This window comes from Desmodus rotundus, chromosome 1 (genome assembly GCF_022682495.2).
Source record: "Desmodus rotundus isolate HL8 chromosome 1, HLdesRot8A.1, whole genome shotgun sequence".
Classification (NCBI taxonomy): Eukaryota; Metazoa; Chordata; class Mammalia; order Chiroptera; family Phyllostomidae; genus Desmodus; species Desmodus rotundus.
In genome coordinates, this window is record NC_071387.1 from 127743166 (window position 1) to 127755399 (window position 12234).

The 12234-nt window shown below is 41.4% G+C and overlaps 1 protein-coding gene across 10 annotated transcripts in view; it reads left to right on the top strand.

Moving 5' to 3' along the window:
• SNCAIP (synuclein alpha interacting protein) overlaps positions 1 to 12234 on the top strand; it is a 147728-nt gene that overhangs the window by 112117 nt on the left and 23377 nt on the right. For 9 of the 10 annotated variants that reach the window (XM_053910652.1, XM_053910678.2, XM_053910641.1 and 6 more), the window contains 3 exons: positions 2031 to 2887; positions 4537 to 4716; positions 10322 to 10435. In XM_053910652.1, coding sequence (XP_053766627.1) covers positions 2031 to 2887; positions 4537 to 4716; positions 10322 to 10435 — 1151 coding nt within the window. The remainder of the gene's footprint in view (positions 1 to 2030; positions 2888 to 4536; positions 4717 to 10321; positions 10436 to 12234) is intronic. The other variant, XM_045204415.2, reaches the window with a different exon arrangement.

Consider the following 12234-nt stretch of genomic DNA (forward strand, 5'->3'; position numbering starts at 1 on the left):
AGCTTTTATTGGTAATTATCACTCCTCTGAGTTTATTAACAGAACTTTTCCCCTGTGAAATTAAGCTGTAAATCCCTCAGAAGGATGCACTCTGGGCATTTAAAAAGAGGTGTAATGTGTTGTACAAAGTGAGATTCGAATTTAAATACTAGCATTTGTTAATTGTCTGCTCTGTGCCAAGTACTGTGTACAACTAAGAACCAGAGCCAACAAAAGGGAAGGGAAGCAGCAGCTTCAGAGCATCTAGATACCATCCTTCCCTTCTAGAACATTCCTTGTTATTACCTGTTCCTTACCAAACAGAATCTGAACCTCCCCTCCAACCTCCTTTTCTTGGATTCTAAAATGCCAGCTCAAGAAGGGCCTCAGAGGGGGACCACTTAGTGCAGATCCGCTGAGACCCCTTGCAAAACTGAGGCCCATTTTGGAGAAAGAACCCACAGTTATATGGCATTCAGGCTCAGAACGTTCCTTTTCACTTCCGTAGCTTGGCTCCAGGACTTCTCTGAATCCTTTTAGAACACATCCTGGCAGGAGGAAGAATGACCGTGCTCTAAATTTGGGGAACTTTAATAACTTGTATTCCACTTTCACCCCCCAAATCAGTGGTAGCCAGGGACTCTTGCAGAAATGATGGGCCTAGGAACACCCCCATCTCTTTTGCTGTACCCAATAGCAGAGACCAGAGACAAAAACATGCTTTTGGGTTACAATCTTCCCACCTGTTCTTGTTCCAGAAAAGGACAGAAAGACGAGAGGTCCCTAGTAGGAGGGCATGTCCTGAAACCTCACCCCTTTAATGGGGATGGTGTAAACTAAGTGGAAGGGGAGTAGGAATCCATAAATCACCGGTCAGCACGTTTCCAGGGGCTCTGGGGCATCTGTCATCTAGTTAGGGGAGTGTCCCAGAGAGGAAGCAGTGCCATCGTGGCCAAGGGGACTGGTGCTGCTCCATCATCCTGCACCGGGGGCGGGGCGGGGCGGGGGGTAGCCTTTCTTAAGAGGCTAACTGGGAGAGGTGGTGGTTCTTAACTTCCACCTCCAGATGTGTTGCTGTTTCATTTCATGCTCTATCTCAGCCAGACACTCAAATGCAAACCATGCAGTGTTTATCTAAGCTTTGAACAGAAATGAGAAAAAAAAAAAAAAACTAGTCTACCTCACCCTCCCTTTGCAATGTCCTTCCCCTCTCGTTTGTTTCCAGCTTTCCATCGTTTGTTTCCAGCTTTCCAAACAATGAACGGCAGCCCTGAATCTTAAAGAGTGTGTTCCACTGTGAGGTGCCAGTGCATCCCGCTGCTGAGGTGCCAGTGCATCCCGCTGCTGCGCCATGTGCCGGAAAGTACCTGACATGTCCCTGATAAACGATGGAGTGGGATACTCCGTCTAAGATGGAGTACACTCGGCCGTTGCTCCTCTCCTGTGGTCTCGTCAACTCCTGACCACTTCCTTCCTTTCTGTTCTTTCCCTAATCTGTCTAACAAATCACCCAGGGAATCACCCAATCGATCATAATTTGTTTGCCCAATATTAAACAATTTATTTCTTCTTTATATAGGACTCCTTAAGCTTCAGGGATATACATATATGTGTGTGCACATGTGGTAATGTGTGCACATATGTCCCTTCTCTCCCTATATTAGTTTGGAAGTTCATTTAACGTGGAGGACCTTGTCCTCCAATTCTGCTTTTCAAGGTGGTGACAAGTACCCAAATACTTGCCAGGCAGGTGAAACTATCCAGGGAATAAGCCTAAATACCTGCCTGGGCTTGTTTTCTTTGGCTGGCTGCTTTCACCATTACTACTTTACTAATTAATTCGGAGCCAATATATCATAACTTTCTTTTATCTTTAACTGTTTTCCAGTGTTAAGTGTGAAGTGTTTATTTTATGATACACATTCTAAGTGGTCCCCTTACACAGGGGCTTACTTTGAGCATAACTTGAGTGGACCATGTGTGCCTGCCATAGCCAAGATACTTTTCGTGTTTCAATTAATAGCCTCCTCTTTTAATTTATTTTAAAACAGTTTCTAGCTCGAGCTGGAATTGCAGCGTCTCAACTCTTATTACAAACACGCAAAAGCCCACAGGAATCGCTGATGTATACAGTAAGTTCCGCCCGGTGAAGCGAGTTTCCCCACTGAAACATCAGCCAGAGACTCTGGACAACAATGAAAATGATGAGCAAAAGGACCAGAAGGCAGAGTACCAGAAAGGAGGTGATGCTGACCCAGGCCCTCAAGCCGAAGAGCTCAGCCCCAGAGAAAGAGAGGGCGGCCCCCCGAGTAAGATCACAGAGCCTAGTGCACTGCTGGGCGAGCTGGAGCATTATGACCTCGACATGGATGAGATTCTGGATGTGCCTTACATTAAATCCAGTCAACAGCTTGCCTCTTTCACCAAGGTGACTTCAGAAAAAAGAATTTTGGGTTTATGCACGACCATCAATGGCCTTTCTGGCAAAGGCTGCTCTACAGGAAGTGCTGAGAACTCATCATCCAACATGACACCATTTTGTGTTCTTTCTCCCGTGAAAAGCCCTCACTTGAGAAAAACGTCATCTGTCCTTCGCGACCAGCAAAAGCTCTCCACTGAAGACTCCGAGGGCTCGCCGCCTCTGGTTAAATGTGGCTCTGAAAACCAGAGTAAGGACTTCCTCGCCAAGACCTTCACTGATGCCCATGGTCGGAAAGTTGAGAAGCCAGTGCCAGACTGCCAGCTCAGGGCCTTCCACCTGCAGTCCTCAGTGGCAGAACCCAAACTGGACGAGCAGATCGGTGGCATGACCTGGACCAGCTCCCAAGGCCCAGATGAAAGGAGTGAGTATGTGAAGAAAGTGAAAAGCATCTTGAACATCGTTAAAGAAGGACAAATCTCTCTCCTGGTAAGTGTGATCTAATTCAGCATCCACATGAGTCATTTAGAGACTTTAGTTATCAGCTCCATTCGTTAGTAACAGAATGATGATACATTTGTTCCCGTTCTTGTTTAGCTTTTACTTATGGTTTTAATTAGGTGATTCGACTTTTGAATTTTAAAATAAAAAGTTAGGAGATTAAAGCAGGGAAAAACAAATGACTGAAGGAAGAGTGTTGTTTCACTTTAATTTTGCATGAATTCAACTGAAATAAGGACACTTGATCTAAAACAACAACAAAACAGAAAAGCCCAGCACTTCCTTTAACTTGAATCTTAATGCCTTTCTCTTGCGTTTCTAATGGTGTCCAATGCTCTCCCTCAGTATTTGTGGGGATGCCAGTTTCTTGCTGAAGGTGGACTTGCCAGATACATGAACAGAGGGTCTTCTGTTTTGTCCTGATTATTATTACGAAGACTTGGACCAGGAGGGCTGAAAGCATTTGCAGATAGAAGCTTACCCTGGAGCTTGATTGCCCTCTGACCCAGATGGAGTTTTCACCAGTTCCAGCTCTGCATGTCTAGGGAGCATGAAGAAGCTTTTCTGAAGGCTCTAAACAGAATAACATGATGTAAGAAAAGTCTGTTCTGCTTAGTCTCAGAGAGCTGAACTGAAATCACACTCCATCTGCCCGCATTGTTCTTTCCTGGCTTCCAGACTCGCATCAAACAGTAGCAAGCCTGGGCTAATACTGTGATGTTAACTAGAGTCTCATTCAGGAAAATCATCACATCTTGGCAGTGTGGCTCTGCTCCAGGTGAAGCCGTGCATGGATACGTACAGGGTGCTTGCTCCGTATCACACGTCTTCCTGTCAGAGTGGAATGATAGGATCGAATCATTTTACTAAATAAAGTAATGATTTTCTTTTCTTCTCCTCAAAATGTCTTTCCATTTCTCTTGGCCCATCTTCTCTTTTTCTCTTTGGTTCATTTCTTTCTTTTTTCCTTCCCATGTTTTCCAAATGATAACACCTCTCAATTTACCAAACTGTCTTTATCAACCAGTTTATGTCAGGGGATGAACTCCACCGGAGGTGAGAAAACCAACGGCAGGTGGCCTGCCAATGCCTCCAGGAGCTGGTTTGGGGATGAAAGCGTCTAGAGGTTCCCATGGGAGCAGCAGTTGGCAGCAGGAGCCATGTAGCTTGCAGTCAAAGCCGGTTCTCCATGGTTCAAGGCAAAGCAGATGGTTGAGACTAGTAGTTCATCCTTTCAACAAAGCTGCAACAGGGAACATAACACAACCTGGCCCTCAGGACCTAGCTGCGGAGTGGCTGAGACAGGGAGCTTGCAGGTTACCGTGAATGACAACACAGCTGTTTACAAGCCAGCTTGGAACCTCCCCCAGCATGCCCACCTCTCCTTGTCACCGTGTCTCTCACATGAAAATTAGCCTCTTGGGCTTTTATGTCCCAAAACATAATATAACACACAAAAAAAACGTAATGGAAAGTCTTTAGAACTAATAACATGGAATTCCGACTTCCTAGATCCTGACGGCTGGCACTAGAACTTCTGGAAGCTCCTCTCCTTTTCCCAGCGCCCCGAGAAAAACCCCAGGGTGTCTCATTCTGATTTAGTGACTTGAGTTTTTCTAATCTTGCTATTTGCACAGCCACACCTAGCTGCCGACAATCTAGACAAAATTCACGATGAAAGTGGAAACAATCTCTTACACATCGCCGCGTCGCAGGGCCATGCGGAATGTCTGCAGCACCTCACTTCTTTGATGGGAGAAGACTGCCTCAATGAGCGAAACGCGGAGAAGTTGACTCCAGCGGGCCTCGCCATCAAGGTGAGTGGTTGGGGCTGGCGCCCCCACAGCTGAAATTAGGTTTCTACTTGTTAAGATTTCTACGGAGCTAAAGTGTTGGGATAGAGAGAGAGAGTAGAGTAATATACTGAGCAAACAGCAAATGAACATGTTATATTTAAGAGATTAATCATTTCAGTCATTAACTGCTTTGAGATTTTGAGTGTGCCTTCCAGTTTATTGTGCAGTGAGGGTCAGCTTCAAGTCAGCTACTAAAGAGAAGGGGAAACGATCGATCGCAGTGCTGAGAACTTCGCTATTCGTGGAGACTGCAGCGTAGACTCTTAAGCACACCTGGGTCTATCGGAGACTGTTTCATTTTTTCCTAATGTGAGTACAGTGAAGAAGACAAATGAGGACCTGGTGTATTTGAAGGGAGGCTGGCCTGCAGGAGTACTTCACATAATGAAGTGGGCTTCTCATGGATCACATCTGAAGTTTGAATGTCTTCAGCATCAGGAGTGGCTTAGAATATCGGTGCTGAGCTTGAGTTTAGCTCTTGCAGACAGTATGCTCTCTGTCAAAAACTACACAAATTAATGGCGACTGCATTAGGGTTAAAACCTAGAAACTTTGATACAGGAAAACACGGTCTTTGGTAGCCCTGCACTGCGTGCCTCTGTGAAATATATAACACATCACTAGAAGGCTAGCCATTAAACTAAAATTACTTTTAAGGTCTTTGGCAAATAAATGTGGAATTCAGCCATGTTTATTAAGAAGCTAGAAATGAAGTTTAGGGAAATATAATACAGCTTGTGCTTCTGCATATGTACTTTACATAATAGTGTTCTCCAAAAGCTGAATAATCATAATTTTTATTAATGGAATTACATAGAGTTTTATTAGGGGGACTTGCTGGTTAAATCTACTTTTGAATTCACTAAAGAACATACAAATTTGAAAAACAAGCTATTGCTATCTCACCTCTAGTATATCTTCTATGCAAATCTGAATTTTTATGTCTTTATTTACCATTCAATAACATTTTATATATTAAAAGTTGTGCTCTATTTTACTTAGTTTTACTCAATGATAAGGTATTATTTCAAAGGGAGCATAAAAAAACCCTTTTTGATCAAATGACCAACCGATGGTTCCGGTACATAGCATTTTTCTCTAGTTGTGAATGAGGCTGTGTCAGAGTAAGAGCTGACCTGCAGGCAGCCGTCATGAAGAAAGAAATCAAATGTGAACTCGAGGTTCATCGTAGTTGAGTTCAACGATATCACCAAGTCCACTGGATACCGTGTTAGTTGATGGTAATAAAAATTTGAACGAGACAGAATTCTTTAAGTAGTTGCTGGCCTGGTGGATAAGGCAGGTAAGTTATCAGTAATTCAAGTGCAGATGGCAAATTCAAGCTCTAGTCCTATGTCAGAGTCCTGTGGGAAAACAGAGTTGGATCTCATCATCAGTGGGCATGTGCCAGTGATGAATAAAATATTCGTGTAATGCCGATGAATATCGACATTAAAACACTAAATGTTTTAGTGTTTATAAAACACTTATAGCGTATAGTTATCCTGACTAATGGTAGATTATTGAATATATTGTAACTACATAGATGAAAAAAAGTTTTTTTTTTCTTCATTTACATGCCCTAGTCCTAGTTCCTAGAGTAAGAATCTTTAGAGTAGGAGGTTAGGTGAGAAACGTAGTGGTCATTGAGCCACCCCTGGGTATAAACTGCCGCGAGAGTATCCGTGTTGTTACTCATTCTCGAACTCGTCCAGCCCACGTAGCATCGCCGCCATACTACAGTCCGCGTGCAAAACTTAGCACTTTCTGTTCGTTTCAGTGAAGAACACGTACAAGCCCATAAGTCTCAAAGCCTTTATAGATTTGGAGGCCCAGGCTTTTCTTGCTTTACTTCTGGACAATGATTGAGAAATGGAAGTGTTCCTCCATGCCTGCCTTTAACATAGATTTTAGAAAAGCAGTAAGTACAAACACTTTGTAACAAGTGCCGCCCTTTAGAAAGCTGTCCTGACTCATGTCCTGCCTCAGTGCATTCAGTGTGTTTGAATGGACGACAATGCAGAGAGAATCCTAAGAAGTCATCGTTGTCTGTCTGAGGACGTTTTTTGAACCCCAGTAACTGGCTGGCGGTGTTTCACCTCACAAGCACAGCTCCGAGGACCCTGTTGTCATTGAAGACGAGCAGCCTTGCTACAAATGGGCTGAAGTTGCTGGGATAATATGACTTGGCTGACAGGAAGCAGAGTCCCAGACAGGGTATCCAATAAGATTACTGAGAAAAAGGAGCTTTGAAGTCATACCAGGGTTTAAGAACATCTCTCTGCCACTCTTAAACTCCTTAAAGGGAACATCATAAATTCTGGCCTCTTACATGCAGAATTTATTGAATGTTTTCTGGGGGCCTGACACTAGGGACTGTAGGAATTCGGAGCATGACTGAGCGCCCTCGGGAATGAAAGAGTTCTGTAAGGTGAAAGCACTGTGTTTCTGAAATGGAGCTAGAACAAGGAATTATTTTAGGAGCTAAACAGACTGAGAATGTAATAACCTTAATTCCTTTTTCTCCTTTAGTCCTTCTGATTAAGCTCAAAGAGAAAATGCTGGTCTGATGAGAAAAAGGACTTTGAACACAGCCTACTGACATTCCTTTTTAACATACAGTGAATGACCCCAGGCTTACAGACTTCAGCAGGCAAAAATCTCCCACTAGAACTTAATAACATTTTTTGTTTTCTTGGTATTTCTATTTATGGCAAGTGATATTGCTTTTAAACTCATAGTAGTAATATATTTCTTTTTGCCTTTCTAGCAGCATTTTACTCATTTAAATGTTGCCTTCTTGAATAACTACACCTAATGGACATGTAACACAGCATTCCACCCAATAACAGCAGAATTCTTCTCAAGTGCACGTGGAACATTTTCCAGAGTAGGCCATATGTTAGGCTATAAAACAGGTTTCCATAAATTTAAAATGATTGAAATCATATAAAATATGTTCTGCAACCATAATGGAATGCAATTAGGAATCCATCACAGAAGGAAATTTGGGATATTTACAAATACGTGGAATTAACTTACTTTAAAATAATCATTGTATCAACAAAGAAATTACAAGGGACATTAACAAATATTTGGAGATGAATGAAAATGCAACATAACCAACATTTAAGGATGCAGCTAAAGCAGTGCTTAATGGGAAATTTATAGCTATAAATTGTCTATACTCAAAAACAAGAAGAAAGATCACAAATCAATAGCCTAACCTTCTGCCTTAGGAAATTAGAAAAATAAAAGCATCCCTGACTGGTGTGGCTCAGTGGATTGAGTGCTGACCTGTGAAGCAAAGGGTCACCACTTTAATTCCCAGTCAGGGCACATGCCTGGGTTGTGGGCCAGGTCCCCAGTTGGGGGCGTGCGAGAGGCAACCACACATTGATGTTTCTCTCACTCTCTTCCTCCCTCCTTCCACTCTCTCTAAAAATAAATAAATAAAATATTTTTAAAAATTCTTTTAAAAAAATGTAAAAAAAGAAAAGCCAACTAAATTCAAAGTAAGCAGAAGGAAGGAAATAAAAAATTCAAGTGGAAATACATGAAATAGAGAATACAATAACAATAAAGTCAACAAAACCAAATTTAGTTCTATGAAAAGACCAAAAAAATAATAAACCTTTAGTTAGGCCAAGAAAAAAAAGACTCAAATTATTGCCTCATACTTCTGTGTTGTATATAAACACTACTTTCTATAAACTGTCTTGTCTAGTAGACACTCGATATGGTTACCATTCCTTCATCCAGAGGGAATGAAGCACACTGTATTGTTTTTTAAAATCCTTATAGGAGACGCATGGCGTGTTCAAATTGTGTAGTTTAAGGAAAATCCATAATGAAGGATTTATACACATGAGGAGGGTGGGTGGGGTGTAGGGAGCTCACACAGGAAAGTGCAATATTGGGGTAACAACCAGAGCTCATTTATGGTCCCAGAGCCTGAAGGGACAGGGGAAGGCCCTGAGAGAGAGGGCTGGATAGAAGACTGGCTGACTTTTGACATTTGACTGCAGAGGGACTTAGCCAGCCAGTGGCAACCCGTAAAGGAGTAGGGGGAGCCAGGAACAGAGGGAATCTAAACACACTCTCCTTCCCTGGTCTCTTGCCACCACTCTCCATAGTCCAACCCAACCCGCAGCCAGGGGGCTAGGAAGCCAGCGCAGACAGATCAGCCTCCCCTGGCAGCAAGGAGGACAGAAAAGGGAGGAATTGGATCTGAATGAGACACCAGGAAGCTGATCAACAAATACCTCGTTATGCTAGATATTCCAAGTGAAGGGAATAGACTGCGTATGTATAGTTGTGAGTTGACTACTTGAGGCTCCATAGGAGTAAATGAAGAACAAGCAGGTTACCTCCTCTTGCCTTGTTTTTAGAATAGACTTCCTTGACTTCATGCCCATAGTAGCTGTTTTCTTCTGTGCTATACAAACCAGGAAGGCAGCTGAATGTCTCATTTGTCTTATAGAGTGATGGAGAGTGTCGAAGAGAGCATCTGGTAGTATAAGGTAACAAGGATCGCATGCTTAGTAAGCTGATGTGCTTCATCTCACTTGATCTCCATAATGTTTATGAGGTAGTTACTACTCACCCTGCTGTTTCACAGAGGAGAAAATTGAGTGTCAGAGAGGTGAAGTAACTTGATCAAGGTCTTGCAACTAAGTGGGGGATTAAAGATTTAAATCCATTCCAAAGTCTGGGTCTTAATCACTAGGTTATATATGTCACGGCTGCCTTCCTGCACTGCACAGTATGGGAGCTCAGCACAGGAGAAAGGAGCTATTGTGGGCACAGAGTCAGGGAAGGCGTCAGTGAAACAGCATTGGAGCCAGTATCAAAGGATTATTTTCTCTTTCTTTATTTTGGAATCATAACATTTTAACTTTTCAAGGGAAAAATCGTATGCTAAAAGTTAATGGATAAACAAATTGTGATATATTCATGCAATGGAATACTTCTCCGCAATAAAAAAGAATAAACTATTAACATAAGCAGTAGCTTGGATGAATCCCTGAGGTGTTATGCTGAATGAAAGAAACCAGATGCAAGAGTTCATAGTCTATTTTATGGAGATAGAAATCATATCAGTGGCCGCCTGGGATAAAGGTAACAGAAATGAGAGCAAAAGGCTAGCAGAAGTTTGGGTTTGGGGTTTTGGGGGTTTTTTTTTTTTTTTTGGTGGGGTGATGGAAATCTATATCTTTATTGGACTTGTAGTTACAAGTGAGTATGTATTTGTCAAAATTCATCAAATTGTATACTTTAAAAGGGTATATTTTATAATATGCAGATTATATCTGAATATAGTGATTTTAAAATAACTGATTAAAATTATGAAATGTACTTAAGTAAATTCTATAGTTGATTTAGAGCCAGAACTGCACATCAGATATATCAGAGGTGATATACCTGTATTTTAAAAAAATGAAGCCTGATAGAAAAGGCAAAATTCACACGGTTTCTTCCCTTGGTAAAATGACCACCTATGAGGCACTTTTCAGACCTGAATTACATTGCATTTCTTTCCTTTTGTCTTTTCTCTAAAATCCAGAACGGTCAGTTAGAGTGCGTACGCTGGATGGTGAGCGAGACGGAAGCCATTGCAGAGCTGAGCTGCTCTAAGGATTTCCCAAGCCTTATTCATTATGCAGGGTGCTTCGGCCAGGTAGGAGGAACTTTTAATTATCCGATTTACGAGCAATCACATTCATTGTAGTATTTTCTATGAAAATATTTCTAAAACAACCGGAACATTCCATATAGGATATTCGATACATAATGAAGCTGCATCATGTGATGCAATTTTACAGGAAAGTGTCCATTGTATAATATTTAAGTTGAAATGTATAATACAAAACTGTTCCTGTAGTTTGGTACCAACTTTTAACTTTGGAGAGAGAGCAAAACAGGTAATAAGACTAAGAAAAACAAAAACAAAAACAAAAATACCTGTCACAGCCATATAGTGGTTATCACTCAGAGTAGAATTATAAGTGGCTTTTCTTTTCTTTTTTTGTTTTGTATATTCAGTATTTTCCAAATTTTCTACAGTAAACACATGTAACTTCTGTCAAAAAGAAAAGTGCTATATTCTTGAACCCAAAATCAAGAAGAAGATATTTAGTCAGGCATTAACCAAGGAGGTCTCCCTCTGCTCACAATAAGCAATCACGCTAACCAGATGCGTCTCAGCTGCGCCCAGCTTCTACAGCAGGAAATCCCGGTGTGAGTGAGGGACACGCACAGATCACCGTCCAGTGTGTGGGGTGAAAAACTCGTCACTAACTCCCTGGAGGCAATGAATGTAAATTATCTTTTAAAAAAAGTTGTCACCACAAAATGCTAATCGGAGTCTTAAAAAATAAAGTCAGCACTCTATTAAAATAGATTCAATCTTATTTGTTTGTGGAGAAGAAAATTGCTTCTCATGCATATCACTGTATCCCCTTTGGCTTCGTAAACCTTCCCCAATGGCAGTAAATTGTGGTCTTGTCAACAAGAGATTATGCTTTTCCAAGCATGACAATCTCAAGTTCAAAACATTGACTTGAAGAATATTACCACAGTCTTTCTCTAGTGCCGGTCATGTTAGGTGATGGTTTATTTTGTCCCATTGTAATTTCAATGAGTATATATATATTAATATGTACTGTTTCCTCTATGTACCAGGCATCATGCCATTGGAGTTTGTGTCCATTATCTACTTATTTCTTAAAACAGCCCTGTGAGACCATGTTGTTTTTAACCCCACTCTATAGATGAGGAGACTGAAGAAAGTTAAGTGACTTGCACGTGTTCTAGTGGCTAGTAAGAGCAAAGACTGGATCTCTAGTCTTCTGGCTTCGGGGCTAGATTTTGTTTTGTCTCCATCTGTGAATAATTTGTACAGCTCGCCCACAGTGGCATTGGTATAGCAGCAGAAGTCTTTTTCACAACTTTATCTAACAACGTATTATGATGTGTGGAGTACCTTACACAGCTCATTGAAGATGTGAGTACCTGTGCTAAATTTACGAAGAGAAGAAAGTAGCAGGAAGAACATTTAAAATTTGTAAAAGCCACTATCTTTGAAATGATTACTCCATTTGTGTGTGTGTGTTATACAGCCGTGATATCCTACAGACAATGGTAACAGTTAATGAGCATTTGCTAAGGGTGTTCCTTTTTATACTGTCAAAAGACAGAATACAATTTTCAAATGACCAATGGAACTAAATCACTGCTAATCTTTGTAAATTGTTTTCAGTGTAAAACAGAATTTAATTTATTCTCAAATCATCAGAATAATTGTTGCACATCCCTGATCGGATTTGCTTATGTAAAGGTTAACAAGGAGCTTCCATATTAGCAGAAAGACTGCCTGCTCTTTTGGCAGAGCTTGCCAAAGAAAAGGAGGAAAGGGTTGCATCGCTGTCCTGAGACTCAAAGTCAATAATTGGGTGTCCAGCTCTTTTTGTCTTGGGA